Raw genomic sequence first — 22,068 nt, 5'->3', positions numbered from 1 at the left:
GTCTGGGACTCTCTAATCACCCTAACTGTCATATACATGCAGAATGGTTTTTTGCCTAACTAATATGATGTTGAGTATGAAGCCCCTCAGCCACAGTAGCAGTAGAACTGGGAAGCATGCAACCAGTTCAGGGGACTCAACCTGTTTGCCCCTTTCTGTTGCTCTGCTCTTTCAAAAGATGTGGCTTGAGAGAAGACCTGTTGAAGAAATAAATCAACTCAGCTCGCTCTACTGTTAGAGACATAATTCTCCTCTCGGCCATCCCTCAGAGCTGCTCCCTGGTTAGTGTTTTCACAATGTGTCCATAAAATGTGTGTCACTAGAAAGCCAGTTTTAAGGAACCTTGAGGTTGAGCTAACATCCATAAAAAAATGACAGTGTGGGAAACACTCCCTTTATGAATTAGACAAAGCTCATAGCTTTCCCCATGGCTTTGAGCACTCCCATACTAGTCAAAACCTGTGAATATGTATACATTCTTTTTTATGGATAATTGGCCTCTTTATTGGTGGCGCCTCCTGGATTAAGAGGATTCCTCCATGCAAATCAGCTGTAGAGGAAGGCAGAGCAACAAAGAACGCCTTTCATGTGGCTTTGATCTCAGGTAGCAGACTGCTACATCTAGACAGAGACAAACATCAAATTCCTGGATGCCCATACTCATCTTTTATATTGTTTTAAGTCAATTAGTTAATGTTAAAGTTCTCAAATAATTTTGCTTAAAGCACAAAAACCAACCGACTGACCTGCTGTACATGTTGTGTTGAGAATGATTCCCCAAAGTTTTGATGTCTAAGCTGCAACTCCTGGACAGGAAGACAAGGTCATCATGCAGCCAACATACGGATTGAGTCAATAAGAGGCCACAGACATTAAGATAAATAAGAGATACTTTGTACATTAGCAGGACCTCAAATTAAGTTACACATAAAGTTTTCCAAAGATGGTACCAAATTTGCAACACCTCTCTGAGGCCAAGAGGGTTGGTTTCTTTGCTCTGGTTTGTGAGTTTTGGTTTATTTGTGTGTTTAACCACATTCTTTTTTTTTTTTTTTTATGGTAGAAGTATTCATTTTGCATGAGCCTGGAGTTTGGGGATCCTTTGCTTTTTTTTTTTCTTTGTTAAAGTGATAATGTGGTCTCAAATTTTAATAGTTCATGGAAGAACTGGATGTCTCTTTGTTTTAATTGCTCCACAGGGACCACAGGACAGCTTTTGAAGGATATCTTCATATTACTCGTTTTGGTCATCATCCTTCTCTCCCAACAGGGTACTGTTTCTAGGTCCACTTGTTCTTCTCCTGCTTCAGAACTCAACGTTAAAAACTGTATTATTAATTTTCTATCCTTTCCGTTACCTACCTGCATACTGTCCCCTAAATAATACTGCTCCCTAACAAATGAAATGTTCCCAGATTGGGTAAGCACTTCTATGTTTGGTTGGAAAGTTGATCATTTAGAAACAAACCCAACCTCAATACAGTGTTTGAGGCTGTTGGAAAATGTTGTAACAGAAATTGTTTTATTCTCTGGCCTTTGGGACACTAAATTATGTTGGGACCCTTGGAAGTCCCCCCATAAATGAAGAAGATAAAGAACACAGAGGAAAATTGCCATTTTCAACTCTGTAGTGTCAGGACAGGGAAGCCAACCCTATAGAAATCACTTCTGAGTTGACAGGTTGGTGGATGGGCAGGCCTGTGTGTTTTCACAAGTAACCTGATTGTGTTCTGAGTCCTAGTGGAAGAATGTTGTACAGTTTTGTTTTTGTAAACAGATCTCACAGGCTAACACAAATCCCGTATTTCTTATTTCCCAGTTGATCAAAGAGAGAAACTCTTACAGCTTTCATCGTTTCAAATGCCCCGATTTTATGTTATTATTTTACTGAGTTTGAAAGTTTAGAAAGCATTTAAATTTTTTTGGAAACTCATGGTCCAAATTCTAAAAACTCCAAGTAAGATGGGTTCAGGGATAATATGTATCACTGAACATCAATCAGAGAGCTTCCTTCCCATCTCACACCTAACAAAACTGTCACTCAAAGGCCTGAGGTGAAACTTTCCGAGGGCCGCCATTTCTCGTCTTTCAAGCCCTTTCTGGTTGTTCCTAGCTTCATTCCTCTGCTTTCAGCCTCCATCATCGTAGCTCTGTCTGAGAGGCTCCCAGTCAGAGATCTGGAGCCAAGCCTCTGTCTCCTTGCTCATTTTATTCTACTTTCCAGGGCACAGTCTCATGCTCTTCTGGCTAAAGGACAGTCCCCATCCTATTCCTAGCATGTTAGAGAGTTTTCTTTTCCTCCCACCAAATGCTAATGACCCCTCGGAAGTGTGGGTGATGCCCTCAAAGTCATTAATAACTGGTTTAGGAAGAAAAAAAAAACAATCATTAATAATTTTTTAACTGTTTGTACAAGTCATTTAGTGTGTGCTTAGTAAATATTGGTTGAATTGAACAAGAGTGTTAAGAATAAGGGCTAATAAATTTGTTGTTCTCTCTGTAAAGACTGAAGACCAGGTTGAAGAGTGCCTGCGAACACAGAATATGCCTAACAGCTAGAAACCCTGAGACCAAAAGCTACTTCCCCTCCTCCACAATTTCTGTGGCCTTATGAGTTACTAACTTCCCTGAGCTATAATTTTCTTTTCTGTAAACACCATCTACCTTACAGAAATTTTATGCGGATTAAGTCAGACAATGTGTGTACAGAGCCTGGCCCACAGCAAACCTTCTTCCCTGCTCTTCAAGTAAGTCAGTGCTGGCCGACCACTCTGCTTTGTTTGAAAGTCAGTTTTTGAATTAAAAAACAAGCTGGGCTATGTAGCTTCACGCCCATTATCGGGAATGGCAGACCTGGAGGCCTGATGAAGTCTAGGGTTGAGGTTTTATTTTAGTGGTGTGCCGCATATGCACAAGTTGTAAATGGTGGAGTTTTCCTTTTCCTTTTGTGACACTTTGCTGGCACTAAGCATGACGTTTGAAAGGAAAACATATAGGTGAAGGGGGGTGTTCTCCATTGAAATTTGACTGCTTTACAAAAAAAACGCTTTCTACAGCAATATGCTTTGGAGCAATATTTAGTTAACTCAACCACCTCAGGTATTTTTCCAGAGTAAATGTTTTAAATCATGACTCCTCTGTGACTTTGATATATACAAAGGATATTGTGAAATTCCCCCTCAAGATCATTGACAGTGTTTGTTCCCATACTGTCTTTTGAAAATCTGTGGTATTCTAAAATCAATAGCCATGCCCTCGTAAGCTATAACGAATTCTGTGAGCTCTGAAGTTTCTGCTGCACAAACTCCAAAGCAATGTTCTTGAGACCAGAGGCTTTCAAGGTCTTTTTGGAAAATATTAATATTTCATGATATTAGTATTTACAATAGATTTTTAAAAGTTAAGCATTTGAGGCAGATCTTTAATAATGTGATCCTTGGAGACAAAATGAAATAGAATGATAAAAATCCTTTATTGAACAAAGTGAAATTGCTGTTCAAAATAGGACTAGTATACAAAGGTATACAAAGGGGCATTATTCTGCACTGGTATTGTATGCCTCTGTGGGACATGGGACCTAGTGGTCTGTAGATAGGAGCCCAGAGCATACAGTAATGAGTTCAGTAAGTTTCCAAACCTATCAATTTACCAAGGTTAAACAGAGCCTTTGAAAATATAAAGCCTCCTCCCTTTTCCCAAGCACACACCTAATATGGCCAAGCGTGGCTTTCACAGTGACTTTTGTAATAGATGGTTCAGCTTTAGGGGTGTGTGTGGGGGGGTGAGAAGGCTTCAGAAAGACAAGAGGAGAAGAGTACTGAAGTGCAGTAACATGAAGAAGAGCAGTTATTTCCAGATGTTTCAAAAGTGATGTCTCCAGGATATAATTTTTACTGAATTTATCAGTAAAGAACATATCAAAAGGAAAAAGGAAGAATATTATAAAAAAAATTAACAGGATAATTTTTAAGGGGATTAGCATTGTCTTGTGTTAGCTCCTTAGAGAGTGGTTGTTTGAAATTTGATGGGGTTTAATTGATCAAAACAGTAATAGCAGGTGTGTTACATGTGCATTGTATGATTGTATGTGCATCCGTATCTACAGCTCTGTGTGCTTAGATAAACTAGTGACTGAATGAGAAAGAATACTAAGAATCCACTCTTTCAAACACATATGTCTTTAGCTGCTATTGACTCTAAAAGATGTGTGTTATGTTCTCTAACTAATAGTGGCCAGTTAGCTATAAAATCAAGAGTCTGTGGTGATATGTTTGGTTTTTATTTTTTTTACAAAGAGTTAGATTGTAATAAACATAATGGTCATACTTCCTTTTTAAAAAATAAGGCAAAAGGATATAATCATGCTATCAGGTAATCATTTGATACTTGGATTTTCTAGTAAAAGTTTGAATTATCTAATATGAACAATGAGAAGAAGACACAAGCAGTGGCCGATAAACAAATAATTTTGGTTTCTAGTCATATTACAGACATAAGACTTAAAATATTTTTGTATAAAATTTATAGAATAATAATATGACATCACTATAAGATAAGTGTCTAATTTGTTCCTTTTTAGTGTTTCGATGACAGGTATTCTTTTTCAAATTACACTCCCTCACAGACACTTTTTAAGTTAAAAATATGAAGTTAAAAATCTCTTTAAAAAACATCACACACACATTCACACACACTCATACACACACACTCATACACACACACCCTTACACACACACTGGTCTGCACACACACAACACAATCTGTGTTGCATTACTCTATCCAAACTTTGTTTAATCAAGCCAGTGACTTTCAAATGTCAAGAAAATGCAAACAATGGAAATAAGTCAATTGTAGTTTCTCCTGTAACAAGTTGTTGCATTCTGTTTCTGTTAAAGAACTGCGGGTTTGCACTGGTTCTCCCCACTCCCATCTCAGCACGTGTACTTTGAGCATCCCGAATACACAAGCAGCGCGCATTGGAAGCTCTCTCTGATACTTGGAGCCGATTCCCTACAGATGTGTTCTTTGAATATCCAAGGCAGAAAGGATTTGATTGTTATATTGTATGTTATCTTTTCTTGATCTCACCGCCCTGGCCTGTGTAGGCATTCCACAGAGCCGGGGGAGAGAGTGCAGACAGCTGACTCGAGGAAGAAGACAAAAATTCCCATTGTTTAGATTTCTGTCAGAGGATATAAGAATAGTTAATTTCTTTTATCTCTGGGGCTTTCATTATCATTTAAATTTCATTTTACATTAATTGATCAGGGATTAGTAAAGCCATTATGCAGAAATTAGAATAAGACAAGCCAGATGGGATGAATAATTCATAAAGTCCAATTACGTTTTATTTCTGGTGTACTTTCAAACTTGCCTCTGACTTCTGTGCTATTTTGATGTGACAATATTCACTGGAAATCAAGTGTGCCATTTTAATTTATTATATCCCTCTGGAGTGGAGGCATTTGTATGCAGTGGAAGAATGTTCAGTGTTTCCCCTCAGAACATCAACTTTAGGGGTCTTGGAAATCCTTGGTGACTTAGAAAGAATGTCATATTTTCTGTGTAAGTTCAGAGGTTCTAGAATGTACTATATTGCTCCACTTGGTTCGGGCTAACTAACCCCATAGAGAGAGGCTAGTGTCTTGAGTGGAGAAATGTCCACTTTCCTGTAAGAGCTGAGACCTGCCTTTAAAGGTATTTGTCCCCTTTCCTCTCCGCAAAGAATGAGTTAAAATATGAATTTGGCCTGCAGTTGGACTGGAAGAAGCCACCGTTGCTGCAGCGACAAGCGAGGACCACGAGGTGGCAGACGTTGCCTTCGGTGCAGAGCCAGGGTCGCCAGGGACTGCCCGGGCTTCGGAGCATCCCAGCGGGTCCAAGCCCCTCAGCCCACTGCTGGGTTCAGGCTCCCGGCGACCTGCACAGCTTGGCCCGGCAAGAATTCCAAGCTAATGGCAGTCGCGTCCACCTGTCTGGAATGTCGCTTACAACTGTGTCTGAAACCGCCTCGCTCCGCGGGTCCGGCCCCGGCCCATTCAGAGTATCCCCCACCCCCGGGGATTTATTTATGCCACTGGACAGTTGTAGTCACATTAAAGCTCCGGTTCACCTTCTCGAGGACTTTCATCTCGGGAAGTTTTATGACACTTGGTGAATGTGCAAAGTTTTTAATTAGGCTCTCTAGACAGCCCGAGGCGGCGGCAGCGCCACTAAGTCTTCACGGTCTCTCTGCTTTACAGCACAACAAGCCGCTCTACTCCTTTGAAGACAATGCAGACTATGTGTACGATGTCATGTGGTCCCCCGTGCATCCCGCGCTCTTTGCCTGCGTGGACGGGATGGGGCGCTTGGACCTCTGGAACCTCAACAGTGACACCGAGGTGAGCAGGAGGCTCCCGGGCCCAGGGCTGGGAGGGGGCACCCGGGCCACTCTGCAGTCTGGTTCTTCCTGCAAAAATAATAATAATGGCCTTTTGTGGACAGACCCTCCAATTGCCTCTGGGCAGCGATCTCCCCACATCCCCCAATTCTTGACTACTCAGAAGAGAACCAGCAGATGTATTGGCCAAAACTCCATGTCACTTCATCCCTAAATTGTAGCAGATCTTAGACAGTTATCGACTCTGCCCCCCACACACCTTTTTTCCCTAAGAGCACAAAGTGTGTTCACACTTTTCCCTAAGGGGAAGGACACATAGTGTTGAAATAACTTTGTTGGCAGAGACTTGGAAAAGTAAGCTTTCGTGGGTGCCGTTTTTAGATTGGATTATTGAAATGAGGTTACTCTGTCAACGCTGGCTATTTGTACAATTTCTGTTTTGACTCCATAAAAGATGATTCTCTACACTGCTTTCTGTTTAGATCTAACATCCTTTTGATTTTTGCTAAGGAAATATTCCTTGTCTACAATATTGAACTCAAAGGCAGTAGTGTCTAAGTTTAAACACGTGTGCAACACTCAATTAGTTTTTAAAATGGGATTTTAACATGTCACACTTAAAGTCATTCACAAGTGAAAAAAATGCCTATTTCTAAAAAAAGAAAAGTTGATAACAAAATGATTATTTTTAAAGTGTATGTCATCTGCTTTGTTCCTTTTATTTCAACCCCTCAAAAAAGTATTGAGGGTCTAATTCAGAGCCTTAGGATTGGTGCTGTTGCCAGGGAACATATTACATGAATAGTATGTGTCCTAAAATGGCCTCTGCATCATTTCTTGGGTTTTGGTCCAGGTACAAATACCCAGGTAAAGAGTACATGGTACAAGGTATGTGTCAAGTAAAGTAAGTCCTTTGAAGTGCTTGGAGCAGGAAGCCATTCAGCCTTTTTAATTAAGGGTCCTAAGGCTGGAGGACATGAAGGAGGAGCACAAGAGGCTAGAATTTTTTTGTGGGAGAGAAATTTCCTTCAGGTGATGTTGTGTTTGGGTACCTTTAAGGGCACAGATACCTGTAACTATCACCAGACAAATGCATTTTCATCGCAGCCAATTTTTTTTCTTTTACCTCCAAGAACGATGGAAAAAGAAAGTTACACAATAAAGTATCTTTGAAAATGGTCAGAAGGCATGAGTGAGATGCCCATCATTTGGGATGCTGAAATGTTTATAGCATCATTGCATTTAATAGTAAGATGCTATTACCTTACGTTGTAATGGTCTCCCAAAGTCTTTCATCACCGTTGATTAAAATCATATTGCTTCTATTTGCTAGAAGAAATTCTAAGCAACCAAAAAAAAAAAAATGCTTTCCAGATAGATTCGGGAGTATGCTATATCAGAAAGCAGGCCAGGCTGAGGTGATGCTTCCATGACACCAGTTCCAATGAACACAAAGGGATGCAGTAGTCCACACCTTAACAACTTAGATTTAACTTTATTGATCTCTCTCTCTCTCTCTCTCTCTCTCTCTCTCTCTCTCTGTCCCCATAAAAAAGAAAGTGATATCTTGACACTTTCTATAGGTATCAAAGAGAGAAACTCAGAGAAGTTTTATGGTTAACATTTAAAAACACATGGTCAGTTATACATACAGTTAAGATTGATGATAAACATGGCTCTGCCTTCACAGTGACAGTAAATGCACACCGAGTCTGACTCAGATCCAGGACCTCACAGTTTAACCTCCCCCCCCTTTTTTTTTCAGGTTTAAGTCAGGTTAGGAAATAGATTTTAAAAAGACTGAGGGAGGGAACCTATGTTCCCCATCTACTTTGTATTTCAGATTATTGTACTTTTAAACCAAGTTGTCCCCCCAACTCTCACTCCTCTGCAGAAATGGCTATTTACCCTTGATGCAACCGACTCTTACTGCTTAGTAATTTATGCTATATACATCTTGTATTTGCAATTAAAATGACTGTGTCATAAAAGCATGAGAATACTTATGAAATCAAAGTTGGAAGTAGGACACATGCAAAGAGCATGCAGATTATTTTAATACAGATTTTCACATTTGAGCATCAAATACCACTTAAATTAATACAGATATATATTTTCCTTCATGTACTCATTAATTTTTATCATATACCATAGGCTGTGATAGTGTATTTTATTATATTTTTATAACAGCTATGAAAGGAAAGGATTTTGGATAATCTTTTTAAATTGACTTCAGTTTGCTATATTGCTTACATTTCAAGTAAACTAATTAGACACACATCAGGCATTGTTTTAACTACATGAGAAGGTGATCGGGTTTTTAAAATTAATTTTTAGCTATGTTCCTACAAAGATTAAACATTTTACTCAGCTTTTAGATTATTCAAGGTAACATCCTATATGCTACTTCTAAGTCAGTGTTAAAAATGAACTTTGAAGGTTCTACAGCTGAATCATGAATCTGTTTTCAGGCCGTCACAGCAATAATAAAGTGTATTGACAGAATTATAGTCTATCTAAATTCACATTGTTTTTATTCTTTGCAAGGTTTGGTTAAAAATTCAGACTCCAGCTTGCACAGCAGGGACCTTGATTGTAGAAATTGAGTTTTTTTTTTTTTTAAATGAGCTGAGAATTTTCATTTTACGTTTTTGTTCACAATTGACATGCAATGATTTAAGCAGGTGGAGAGAATTCTTATTGATTTCAAGATGAAGTTTAAATGTAGATTCTTACATATGATGAAGTTTTCATTGCTATTTTAAAGATAAGAATTGGCTCAATAGTTTCCCATAAACAGATGGTTTCAGCCCAGTGACTAGCTGAATGCTAGGGATACCATGTTGCAGAACATGTCACGTTTCCGTGTTGGCGAGATGCACTTATTAAGCACAGATCTCCTAGAGTGGCAGGAGATGCTCTCAGTGGCTGTCTTCCATCTTTCTCCCCATTTTCCTCTAGCATGTACCACTTTCTTTCTTAATGATGTGCTGTCATTTCCGAATCAACATTCTTGTAGAAGGCTCGGGAGCTCTGAACAATTATAAACTTCCAACCTTGAAGACTAGAGTACACACACTGACAGAAGAAAGGTCGAGGCCCTCAAAATCCTTCCTCCACATACCAAGGTTCTTGAAATAAACAGACAGACAGACACACTGCAGATTTTGTCTCAGCACTGCTAGTTCACTGCAGTAATGATTATTAGGCCAATTACCAATGGTTCTGAATTTCCAGTGTTTATTAAAGGAGTCACACACATAGATAGCTACATTTTAACAGGATGTCTCTGAACAGACAGTGACAGTGTTGTGGACCATTCTCCAGTGTTGCCACAGGGAGAAAAAGAGACATGGAGAAAAGGAGAATTTGTGATTGATTCTTCGGGTTTTTTTGTTTGTTTGTTTGTTTTACCTGTACACAACTTTTTTTTTTAATTTTATTTACATTGGTGTTTGCCTTTATATACATCTGTGTGAGGGTGTCAGATCTCCGGAAACTGGAACTACAGAAAGTTATGAACTGCCATGAGGGTGCTGGGACCTGAACCTGGTCCTTTGGAAGAGCACACAGTGCTCTTGACCTCTGAGCCATCTCTTTAGCCTCCTTAACTGTCTTCTTCTTTTCCTCTGATCATCCACTTCCTGCTTTGGTGGATAATTCTCTAAGAATCAGTGCATGTATGCTACCTAGTATTGTTATGAAGACTCAAGTCCCTTGAGCAACTGACTGTTTTCTACCATACCACTGCTTTTTATAGATCCTCAGTCTTTGTAAAAAAAAAAAAAAAAAAAAAAAAAAAAATCTCCCACTGCCCCAACACATCCCATATGATCTGATGGTCAAGCATTGCATTTATCTGTCATGCTTCCGTGCTGGACATACACTTGACAAAATCCAGAGAGAGATTCTTGTTGCTGGCTGCCATGACTGGGAAAGTATGTCCCTGTATTCCGTTTTTGTTTCTCGTTTCTACTCCTTAAGTCAGTGGAGCGTACAATTTCAGAACAATGAATCTCGTTCATGTTCACCCTTTCTCGTGGGTGTGGAAGTGGCACAGGAAGGCAGTTGTGGCTTGTGGAGTAAAACACATCACTGTGTATTAGTATATTTAAATTCATATTCATTTTTTGTATCATAACCCCTTTGGCAGGTACCAACAGCAAGTGTGGCCATCGAGGGAGCGTCTGCCCTAAACCGGGTTCGTTGGGCACAAGGCGGCAAGGAAGTTGCCGTAGGGGACTCAGAAGGTCGCATTTGGATCTACGATGTTGGAGAGGTACTTATTTTTCATTTTGTTCTGTTTGGGGACAGGAGTTTGGCTTGTGTTTCCACTTTAAAGACCTGCTGAAACTATTAACAAGACTTTCTGAGCCACAAGAACCCTCTCGATTGCGTTTGCAAGTTTCCATTGACTTCGGTGTGAGTTTGGAGACACCTCCTTGGGGTCTAATTTGGCCTGTGTCTCCGTGCACAGGACACTTTAGTTAATGATCTGGACTCCTATTTGTGCAGTAGAAACCCCAGCTTGCCAGGCTGAAGCATGACACAGGATGCTTTCGTTCGACTAAAAGCTGGCCAAACTCATCATGTTAAGATCGAAGTTGAAATTTACCATTTACTCCCAGAAAGTGAAATTGTGCTTAGAGCGCTGATTCAAAATCATACTATTTAAATATAGTGCCTCCAACTAAGAAGACTAGGATGAGTCAAATTTTATATCATTTTTGACATTTATGATATTATCATGTAGGACCTCTTTTGGTATGTCTTATTATATGACATGCAAAATTAAGATATAAAGAGAATGTCATGGCATGTATCAATGTGAAAAATAATACAGCTTTTACTCCAGAAAAATTCTCAATTTGCATCCTATCTTTACTTTTCCATTGCTGATCAAATTGAGCTGTTTAAATCAGTTTTCTTTTACTTCTTGTGAAAGTGTTGGTTTTAAAACCTTGATTTCTATTAGGTTAAGGGTTTTTGTTTGTTTGTTTGTTTGGTTGGTTGGTTGGTTTTGTTTTGTTTTGTTTTTCTCTTAAAGACAAAGAAAATGCAGGAAAAATAACCAGAGGTGTCCTGTAGTTACTTAGGCATAATTTGAATCTAACATTTGCATTCCGGAGAAAAAATAGAGTGCATTTGTATGCATGGTGTGCTAGGCCTGGGAAATATTCTGTCACTACCTGGTAGACCAGCTTAGCTGATGTCTCTGAGGATTCTTCCCAGTTTCACCAGTCAGCATCATGGGACTTTGACAACCCCAGATGCTCAGCAGAGGAGCTTCTGAAGGCACATTATATAATGTGCTGGTCTACAGCTCATTATGTTGCAACAAGCTAAATGGTTTTTTTCAGATTTCAGCTGGGCACAGAAACTGAATAACATTAGAGATGGGGCTTTCTATCCCAGCATGCAAAATGCTAAATAAAACACTTAAGCACCTCTTGGCTGCCCTGTATTTAGACTCTCATCCCCTGCCCTGGTTATTACTGATGCCACAAGTTAAGATAGGCAAAGTGGCAGAGACCATCAACCCTGGCCTACATGGTGAAGCTCCAGATGGCCAGGTGCCCCACAGTTTGAAGCTTGGGAAAAAGAATGCCGTTTGAGCTAGAAATATTTATTACCCGTGATTTTCTAGCCATATTTTCTGCCGTGAGGTTTCTTTATATTTGATGTTCTTCTTAATAGTCCTCACCCAGACAAGACCAATATTTATTGTTGATCTTTTCCTCAAATGAGAGAGAGAGAGAGAGAGAGAGAGAGAGAGAGAGAGAGAGAGAGAGAGAACATAAAGGACAATTAAACATGGTTTCTTTTTTCTCTTGTGTGTTCTTTCTTCCCTGTCTTGATAACAACTGTTCTTGTGGGGAGAAAAATAAAGGTGAAAACTGCCCAGAAAGAGCAGAGATGAAATATTAAACCCCTTCTCTGTCTCACTCAAACACATAATGTCCATTAACTCTCTTTAAGTAGTACACATTACTTGCTTTCCCCTTTTATTCTAGCTAGCGGAACAATATAATTTATCTCATAAAGGTCTCCTGAAAGACCTCTGTGTGTATTGAAATTTTACATAGGTATAGAGACACCTCTCAGATTAAAAAAAAGAACCAGCCTAACATGGACATCATTTTCTGGAATAAGGTACATTGATAGCTTATGCCCACAATGACTGGAATATGACTCTGTCTGGGGAGTATATGTGATTTTACAAAAGTTGCTCGGGCTGATATGAAATGTATAGCCGCTCAGCTTCTTGCTAGGACACTATCATCATCTCTAAATTGTGAAGTGTTGCTATGCTCATATGTCTGCTATCACTGCGGGTCAGGCTGGTTTTCATTTTTGTATTATTGCCCTTGCTTTTCTAAGTGATATTACAGGCTGCAGAAATGTCTGCAGCTAGAGGCCAGTCTCGCCTATTGTCTGGAGTCTAGACAGGCTATAGAAAAATCTTGGTGACATATAATAGGCTAAACAATTTGTAGGGTTGTTTATCCTTACAAATTCACCACGAGGAGAGGAAAGGGGGACTATACCATTTTATTGAGTGTAGGTAATGTTACAATCTTTAGCCCTTTTCTGAGTGAGTGAAAACCAGGCTTCAGCGCTTGAACAATTCTTCCTATATTGTTTGATCACACACAAAGCAATGGTTAGCTTAGACTTAACAATGTCATTTAGACTAACGATCTTTTTTTTTTTCTCTAAGTGTTTCTATAAAGTATCTTAATTTATTTTTGAGGTAAGGAGAGTCATTTCCGTTTCTCCTTGCTGACCTCTGTAGCTTTCCTGAAACTTCTGAAGACCGCAACTGTCAAGGCACCAGGGATTGACAGCAAAGACGAAGTCTTACAGTTGAGGCTTAACTGAAGCTCGCTTCTTAGAGATGGTAGATACACTCTGAGCAGCTGCTGCCATTACTGTAATTCCTGTTATATCACTTACTAGCCTGGAACTGACAGACTATCACTGAACGTAGAATGAAGGAATACACTCTGACAGTGCCTTCCCAGACTTCTAATGGGACAAGCTGGGCTGTTGAGAATTAGAGGTCAAATCTAAGGCTGGTACATGGCTCATGAGAGGAAGAGAGTCTGAGCAGGAAGCAATTCAAATATTAAGAAATATAAAGGAAGAGGAAACATGTATAGCATTGAGAACCAAATTGTTAGTAGGCTGTGCTACCACGATCAACATTCAAAATCAGTCCTCTGGTCCTCATTAGAGCTGAACTCCTCACCAGGGTCATGCTGGCCTTTGGAAAGCCTGACAGAAAAAGATACAAACACTTCTAGATAACTCTTAAAATGTAGTCTGTGTACCGATGAAAATGGTCGTTTCCAGAATCCTCAATGTTGATCTGCTTGCCTTGAGACCCCAGTACACTGAAGAGATGTCTATCTGTGGAAAGACTTCTCACATCCATTTTTCCATTGCTAATGGCCCGAGACTTTGATAAGACTGGAGGAAGGCAGCTGCTATCTTCTGCCGAGATCTTGTTCTACATGTGAAGCCAGCTACACTGGTGTGTGAGTGATTCAGGTTCACAGGGCACTGTGCTTCGGAGCTCTGAGCTGAGCCCAGTGTTCTATTGTCATTGTCTGGCAGTTGGTAAACCATTGTCAACGAGAGGTTCCCATATCTTTACTTTGTAATGGACCCTGCGTGTTATGACGCCTGTTCTGTCCCTAAGAAAACTGACAGTAAAACAAATAAGAAATAAAATATGTTGGCCCTGACCAGGATCATTGGGGAAAACAAAGAGAAATCTCTAGAAATGTGAGTCAATGGAGCATGCTCCATCACTCTGTTACCTACTTCTTAAATTACAAGATTCTAGATTATAAACCTTAGACGGCTTAAGCCAAGGTGGGGTTCTATGACACCTCCCCAAAATCTCATTTCTGTCCTATCATAATTTAAGATATATATTTCATTTGGAAATTTTTTTTTTTTTATAATTCTTGCTTCATTAGATGAAACAGGGTGGGACAAACTGATATTATTCTTGCCCATTGTAACTTCCCATCAACACCTTTGGAGACAATTCCATTTCAGCCCAGGTAAGAAGGCCACTGCACAGAGGGACTCTGGTGTCACCAGTTGCTAACAATCATGTGCCTCTTCTACCCCAGCTGCAGCTGCAGCTGCTGCTGGGAGTCCCAGCTCAAAGCACCAACGATAGTGTCCTTTTTTATTACGTACAATTATCCTTAGGATGATAGAGGTGGCTCAGATCCAGATACTGATGCAACTTATTAGGAACTTGTGAAGAGGTAAACAGAGGGTTGGGTAGGAGCTCACCGAAATCAACAAGTTGACTTGGTCTACCCAGCCCCCACCTGTTTTACTTTTTGTCGCATTTAAATGGCAAAAGTGTGAGTAATCTCTCAGGGCCTGTAACTCAGGGAAGTAAAACATAAAACAGGCATGTTTTCAGGACGGCTACTTGATGCTGTGTTTGTGTAGCACACATTCTTGCTTGTTTGATTTCAGCATTGTGTCTGGAAATCTATTGCACATATTTATTTTCACAGATAGGGGCCTATTTCCTTCCCAGAACAGGTGTTTAACTTCCATTAGCATAAATAGAAGCTCCACAAACCCAGTGTAAGACAAAGAGCCCCCCCTTTTACTATTTGGTTGTAATTTTTATTCTATTTGTGCTTTCAAAAATCACTTAAAAAGAAAGTGGTTGCATGCATCATTTAAAATTTCTGAAATCTAAAATAAAGGGCTGAAGAGCCAGCTCAGCAGTTAAGGATGCTTGAGGCTCTTCCAGAGGACCCAAGTTCAGTGCTGAGCTTCTACTGCTCACCACTACATGTAACTCTAGAGGATCTGACACCCTCTCCAGGCCTTTTAGAGCAACTGCACACACACACACACACACACACACACACACACACAACTAAATAAAAGAAAAAAATAGATCCACTTTAAAAAAAAAAATGAGCCTAGCCTTTGACTCCATTTTGAGAAATTTCTACAATACAAGATGCATGATGCTCACACTATGGGGTCTCACTCAGTTAATTAGAACATGAGTGAAATCACAAGCCACAAATTAAGCCTAAGTATAACTTCAGATGTATTTAGATCAGAATACACTCATAGAACTCTGTTGAGAACTGCTGGCATGCGTTTGTTGTTTGTTTGTTTGTTTGTTTCAAATGATATGGGAATGCACATACCTTAAAGATTTAAGACTAAAAATTCCTTAGCCATCATACTTTCTTTTCTGACCAGCAAGCTTTTCTGCATGTATACATAACAGGTTTTTCACTGCACATGGGCCAGTGTGTATAGAGTTATTGCCGTGTCCTCGTGATTGATAGTTAGCCTATCTACCTGTCTTTCCTGGAGATGTGTTTTATGGAAAGCCCGTTGTCATTGTTAATGCTTCACTGCAGTCACACGGATGCGGCTGTCACAAATATCCCCTAACGACTACGTTGGCTGCTTATCTGAATTAGTTAGGAGGCCGTGTGCAGTTCTGCTTCTCAAAGAAGCAGTTTATCTTCCATCTCCTATTATTTCTTTTTCCATTAACCTCTTCCAGGGAAGATTTTGTTTTTCAGTTCTGATAAATACCTGCAGCTTTCGGATCCCTGATTACATTTTTCACACTGCACACGTGACAAAATTTCAAAACCATGTTCAGCTTAAAGGAGGATTTGCAAAATAAAATTATCACCTAGAAGCTGTGACTTATGAGGGAGGTAAATCTTATCACCCTAGCTGTGTTTGTCTGACCCACTTGAACAATTAGTAAGTAGAAGCATGCGTGTGTCTTTAAATTTAAACTTCTAACTTTGGTGTTACAAATCACTCATTTGGTATGGACCACTCATGGGCCAGAATGACAGCAGTTATATCATTACAAATCTCAGTGGATGCAATGCATTTGTCAATATATAAGTGCATTGAAAAGTTCTTGGGATGGAAAATGCGGGTGAATATATTATATCGAATGGTATTGCTAAAAAAATAAAATGTTACTTTAAGTATCTGTTTGAAGATTTTAAAAACAGAAGTGAAAAAGTAGATTCTAAAGTTTATTCAGAGACAAAAAAAAAAATGACCCATGCTATAAACTTTAAAACAGTGACCAAGGTGTTACTTGCAAAAGCTACTTTAAAAAAATATACTTCCAGGATTTGGGATATAGCTCAGTAGCTAAGTGCTTAGAAAGAAACAAAACCAAACAAAAATACTCTTTTTCAACTTTTGCGCAGCTGGCAAGAATAGGAATAAAAAGAAATTCCAGGAGCCGTTTCTCTTGCAGTTTGTCCTAAATAGTATTTGGTAGAGTAAAATCTGGTAGACAGAGTGCTACAAGTTGGTCGGGGCTTAGTGACACAAAATCAACAGAGTATATTTATAGATTTTTTTTCCAGTGGATTATATGAAGCAGTAATTGTTTGCTCTTCACAGTTTCCTGCAGCACAGGCTATACATTACTTTCAAAAGAAGCCTGGGTCTTTGTATGAATAACTGCTCTCCTTGGGAATTGGGTAGACAGAATGCCAAGTAGAAAGTTAAACTGAAACCTGGGTATTAAGTCAAACAAGAGTTCCCTCGTGACCAAACTGTATATGAAGGTGGCCGTGCGGTTGCTCCCCTCAGCTCAAGAACAACTTAGGTGACAGCTCGGCTTTAGCAGTTTCCAGGAGCAGGGCCGGGCTAGTGTCACTTAGCAACATCTGGTTGTGACCGTCCCAGGCACTGGTGTTTCTCATTAAGAAAGTTTGCCTGCAACTTGCTAGAGTCTTGTCGGGCCATCTAGAGTATTGCCTTCTTCGATGGAGAAACGATTTTAGATTCTTTAGCTGGTGCCAAACACTTCCTTTGGTTTTCCCTTCTCCTCCCTGAGAGAGCTAAAGACAGGGACCATTTCTTCCATGGTACCAAGCACCTAGATAAAAGCTGACAATCTAAACACCAACTCTGTCTGTGTTATCTACGCATTTGATATCGCAGGCAAACCCTGGGATTTGTGGTTAAGCTTTTTAGATTTCTGATACATTTTAAGGGTGAGAGCCACAGAGCCATGCAGTGAAGTCAAAGTACTATACAAAACCATATTTGTATGGGAAATTGGTGATACTAATAAACACCATTATAGGGAAACAGCCACTCTGAATTAATATATTAATTTACTTCATTGTCATAATAAGTTACATGTATTTAAAATAATTGAAGTAAAATAATGTATAATTATAATTTTAGCGTTAACTTGATTTCTCCTGCGAAAAGTGCGTAATTTAAAAAGAGAAAAAAAGAGGCACTGTTAATTTCAATAAAATTATTTATTTTATAGTCAGTGTGGTAGCAGCAGCTTCCGTTGATAATTATATATGTAAAAGATCATGATCATGATTAGATTAATTACTATATAAGTAGTGTGCTTATTGAGGTAGTATTGGTTTATAAAAATGGACTTACAGTATTAATACCTTTACAAGCACATTGGTTTTTTTTTTTTCAAAGTTGATTCAAAAATACTTAGGACTTTGATGTTTTGTGAATGGTTGATAAGTGGGAAGGAAGTCCTAATGTTAAGTTTATAAAAACCAAGCTAAAATGGGTATAGTCCTTTTCAATACAGCTATAGTGATAAATGGCCTATGACTATATACCTCCTGGACAATTATCCACCTTCATCATTCGTCTGCCATTTCACAGCTGTCTTCGGTGCTTGTTTGAACTCTGAAGCAGTTGTCATTGGGTTAAACGTTTTATGACTGACAAGTTGTATGAGTTTTATAATTTCAAAACTTTTTCTTGTTTGTTTTTTGTTTTGTTTGGTTGGTTGGTTTTTGTTTTGTTTCTTTTTTGGATTTTCGAAGCAGAGTTTTCTTGCAGAGCTTAGCTGTTCTGAAACGAGCTCTGTAGACTAGGATGGCTGCAAACTCACAGGAATCCACCTGCCTCTGCTTCCTTGTGCCAGGATTAAAGGCGTGTGTCACCACTGACACCAAACCTATTAAATTTTGTCTCAAAAAAGTGTCAATGAGAGCAGTTGCCTCAAGTCACATAAATCACATTGTACAAAGCTCAGGAGAAAGTTGTGCCCTGCCAGCAGTAGAGATTTTTCTGATCTGCAAGGAAATCGAGGGGTGTGTCTCTGTGTGTGTGTGTGTCCCAGTTTCTGTGTTGGCATATATAAAATATAATATGAAATCAAATATCTGCTTATGTGTGTTTATGTATAAATGCGTATATATCATATAGGTTGGACTTGAAAATTATGAAGAATAAATGGCCCATTATATTCCATCATTAAGGAAGACTTATGTGTGTTTTCTAGAATATCAGTTATCACTACATCCTTTACCTTAGATTTTTTTTACTTGAAATATATTAATTATGTATCATTTAAGTAATATTCAGCCTTCTGCTACTGTAGGAAAAAATCTTGTTCCTTTACCTAGTAGGCAGACAAAACAGATCAGTAACCCACTCCTAAGCCTTCTCCTGATGAAAAGGAAGCCATTTCCCAACATTTAGATTAAATCTTTTCTTCTTATTGACCTTGACATTAAGTCTTGAATAGAAATTGAACACCGTCTAGTATCATAAAGACTAGACTGTCTATCAAACATAACAGTAAAGTATTATAACCTTTGGAGAACCAAGTTCAAAAAAAAAAAAACCCAAAGATACATTCTTGTCTGTTAAAGCAGGTGCACCATGCCCAACAGTGTCTGTCATATAACAGGAATGAATGAGTCCTGGCGTGAAGCGAGTGGGAAAAATTAAAGCAAAAGCTAAATTGTACAATGTGTTCAGAATGCAGCCTCCAAGCTGAGGATAGTCTGGTAGACACAGGAAAGTTGACTGTATTTGCACAGAAAAGGAGTTGTAGAAAGTAGCATTTGTCCTTCCTCCTAGCCATTATCCTGGTCTTCCTCCCTCCTGTGCTTTTAGAAGAGAGATTGACTTGGCGGCCAGTGTGGTGAAAGCCTAATAGTTGGACTCAAACAGCTGTCAACCGCTGGAAAAACGCTTCCCTTTCATTGTGCTTTTTTTTTTTTTTTTTTTTTTTTTTGGACACTATAGATATGATAAATCATGAACTGCATTATAAAAATACTTCTTTTATGCCCAAACATTCAGTGGGAGGAAATGACACTTCTTTTATTACCTTGGTAAATGTTTTTTGAGGTGTTTAGCGATAAGCTTTCTTTTTGTCAAAACTGCTTAGATTCCGTGGTTGCTAGGAATTTACTCGAGAAACCTATAGTCAATACTATCAGGGAAAAGGCAGCTGCATAGCTAGTCAGCTAATGTGGAGGAAGGCTTGACTAGCAAACCCTTTCTTTCTTCTCTCTCTCTCTCTCTCTCTCTCTCTCTCTCTCTCTCTCTCTCTCTCTCTCTCTTTCTGTCTTGTGTACCATAGAAAGAGAGGCAATTGGAGTTTAGAAAGTTTATTTTCCATCATTGCCCATCAGCCATTGCTTCCAGCACTTTCTGCATCTTTTGGGCTGAGAAGTGGATTGTCTCCAGTAGTAGACAAAATAATAACATCCAACATTTTCAGGAGACAGGAAGCTGATATGATTTCAATACTTGTGCAAGCAAGGGCATCTCCAGGTCTTGGGGAATCAGTACTTTCGTTCTCAGCTGTTGTTTGGTTTTTGTTTTCTCCAGAAGTAAAACTCTGGATTTTGGTACCCTTGCTTACAGGCTAAATGTTAGCATGAAGAATAATTGCAACTGTTAATCTCTCAAGACAAATGTTTAAATTACTCATTTCCTTCTGTAGTTACTGCCTTACTGCCATTGATGGACCGGTTTCTATTACTATTGACTTTGTCTTTTACGTCTGACTTTCATTTCTTACCTTAATTAGATGGTAAAAGTTTTGTTTTGTTTTGTTTTGTTTTGTTTTAACATTGCTCTGAGAAATACAGTAAAAAGAAACCACCCATTTAAAGATAGAGGGCAAAGGGACTTTGGCAAACGGGTCTGGAAGCTTCTTGGTATTTGAGTATGCAGAGGAAAAGAAATTCAAAAGCAGATACCACAAGAGAGTACTAGGTTAGAAAGCAGGTGACCTTCCTAGCAATGTTAGCCTATTGACGAGCTTAGCAGTCTACGGAACAGATGTGTGCGTGTCCAGCTTTCTTGACTTCTCTGGAGCTTCTTCAAAGGCTAAGTCGTCTCACTACAGTCTGCCTCGTTGCAGAGCTCTGTAGTGTATCTTCGTCCGTGTAGCTGTGTTCTGGCACGGGATTCTAGTCCGTGGTTTCCTCCATTGTTAACAATGATGTGGGCCTTGCCACTCTGAGAATTAAACCCAGCGAAGCTGCATTTACGTGAAGCGGGTCTGCCTGGTCGCTCCACCGCTGCCGTTTCAGTGCCTGTTACCTCCCACTTTGCTTCCATCTGTGTGTGTGGCAAAGGGAATTGTCCTTAAAAAAAAAATACAGGCTTTCTCTGAACAGAAATTCATGTTTGCATGCCAGTGGGTTAACGCTCTCCTGAATTTGGGTGCCATTAATAACTGTCGGTGGGTTTGTTTTGTTTTAACCTTTTGAGTCCAGGGGAGTTTAACTGTTATTCTGCAGAAACCTACATAAGCTTCCCTCGTTTCTGTAAATGCACTAAAAAATAGTGTGCATTAAAATGAAAAAGTCATTTGTACAATATCTTTTTAGCAGAAAACGTTCGTGCTGGTGTTAACATAGAATATGAAATCGTTCTTGTGTCTGTTCAGAATCGGTAGTTCATGTTATAGTCCCACAGACTTTTTAAAATTGACTCCATTTAATTGAAAGATTTCGAAGATACCGATGAACCACACATCCACAAAATATTTATCTTGAATCTATCTTGAACCTAGAGACCACCTCACTTAGTTTGTTGGCCATGATTAATGGAACTGAGAAACCTAATTGAGAATATTTTTCTAACCTCTTAATTATCCAAAAATTTTCAACCCTGCTTTTGTAAGTAGTGCCTGAGATATATTTTATCATAAAAGTATTCATAGGTAGAAGTCATTGCAACTATTTAATGGAGTATAGAAATGATCCTTGAAACAGAGTCTTTACTGCAGCTATTTAAAATCAGCTGCTAGGGACTATAAATTCTTAGAATTTACTGAAAAAATGAGGGAGACCTGACTGAGCACTGTTCAGAGCGGTTAGCTGTGTGCTTATAAAAAGAGGCACGTGAATGATATCTGTGTGTTTAACCCCGATTATAAATAATCACTTGACTTTTATTACAACATGTTCAACAATAATCCAGCCTTATAACGTAAGGTTAAAAGTAAAATCCAGCTGCAGAAAATGCTGTAACAATAAAAAAAAAATAGCTTCATTGAGATGCATTGGTGATATGTGGAAAAATAATAGAGCTGTGAAGAATATTTGTATATACGTATGTGTATGTATATACATGCAATCCAAATATTCTAAATTTAATTTTAATGGGTAATAAAAAGTAACTATGACAAACTTCTCTTATAACCCCCAAAAAATCTCTTCTCTTACAGTTACACATTTTCCCCTAAAGTTAGCTATTTTTTTTTAAAAAAAAGATTTAGGTAGTCATGTGTGACATTCAGAGAAATAAAATGGTACTTTAAAATAAACTTTATAAAAAATGTAGTTCTAGGTAGGTGAAAAGAAGAAAAATAGGAGGAAGAGAAGGGGAAAAGA

At 38.9% G+C, this 22,068-nt stretch overlaps 1 protein-coding gene across 6 annotated transcripts in view; it reads left to right on the top strand.

The window, feature by feature from the left end:
* The window catches only part of Dync1i1 (dynein cytoplasmic 1 intermediate chain 1), a 302,775-nt gene that overhangs the window by 274,911 nt on the left and 5,796 nt on the right, over positions 1-22,068 (top strand). For all 6 annotated transcript variants that reach the window (XM_034519246.2, XM_034519242.1, XM_034519247.2 and 3 more), the window contains 2 exons: positions 6,243-6,383; positions 10,536-10,661. In XM_034519246.2, coding sequence (XP_034375137.1) covers positions 6,243-6,383; positions 10,536-10,661 — 267 coding nt within the window. The remainder of the gene's footprint in view (positions 1-6,242; positions 6,384-10,535; positions 10,662-22,068) is intronic.

Source organism: Arvicanthis niloticus, chromosome 15, assembly GCF_011762505.2.
Source record: "Arvicanthis niloticus isolate mArvNil1 chromosome 15, mArvNil1.pat.X, whole genome shotgun sequence".
Classification (NCBI taxonomy): domain Eukaryota; kingdom Metazoa; phylum Chordata; class Mammalia; order Rodentia; family Muridae; genus Arvicanthis; species Arvicanthis niloticus.
Note: the sequence above shows the minus strand (reverse complement) of the source record. Positions and strands in the feature narration are given on the sequence as shown.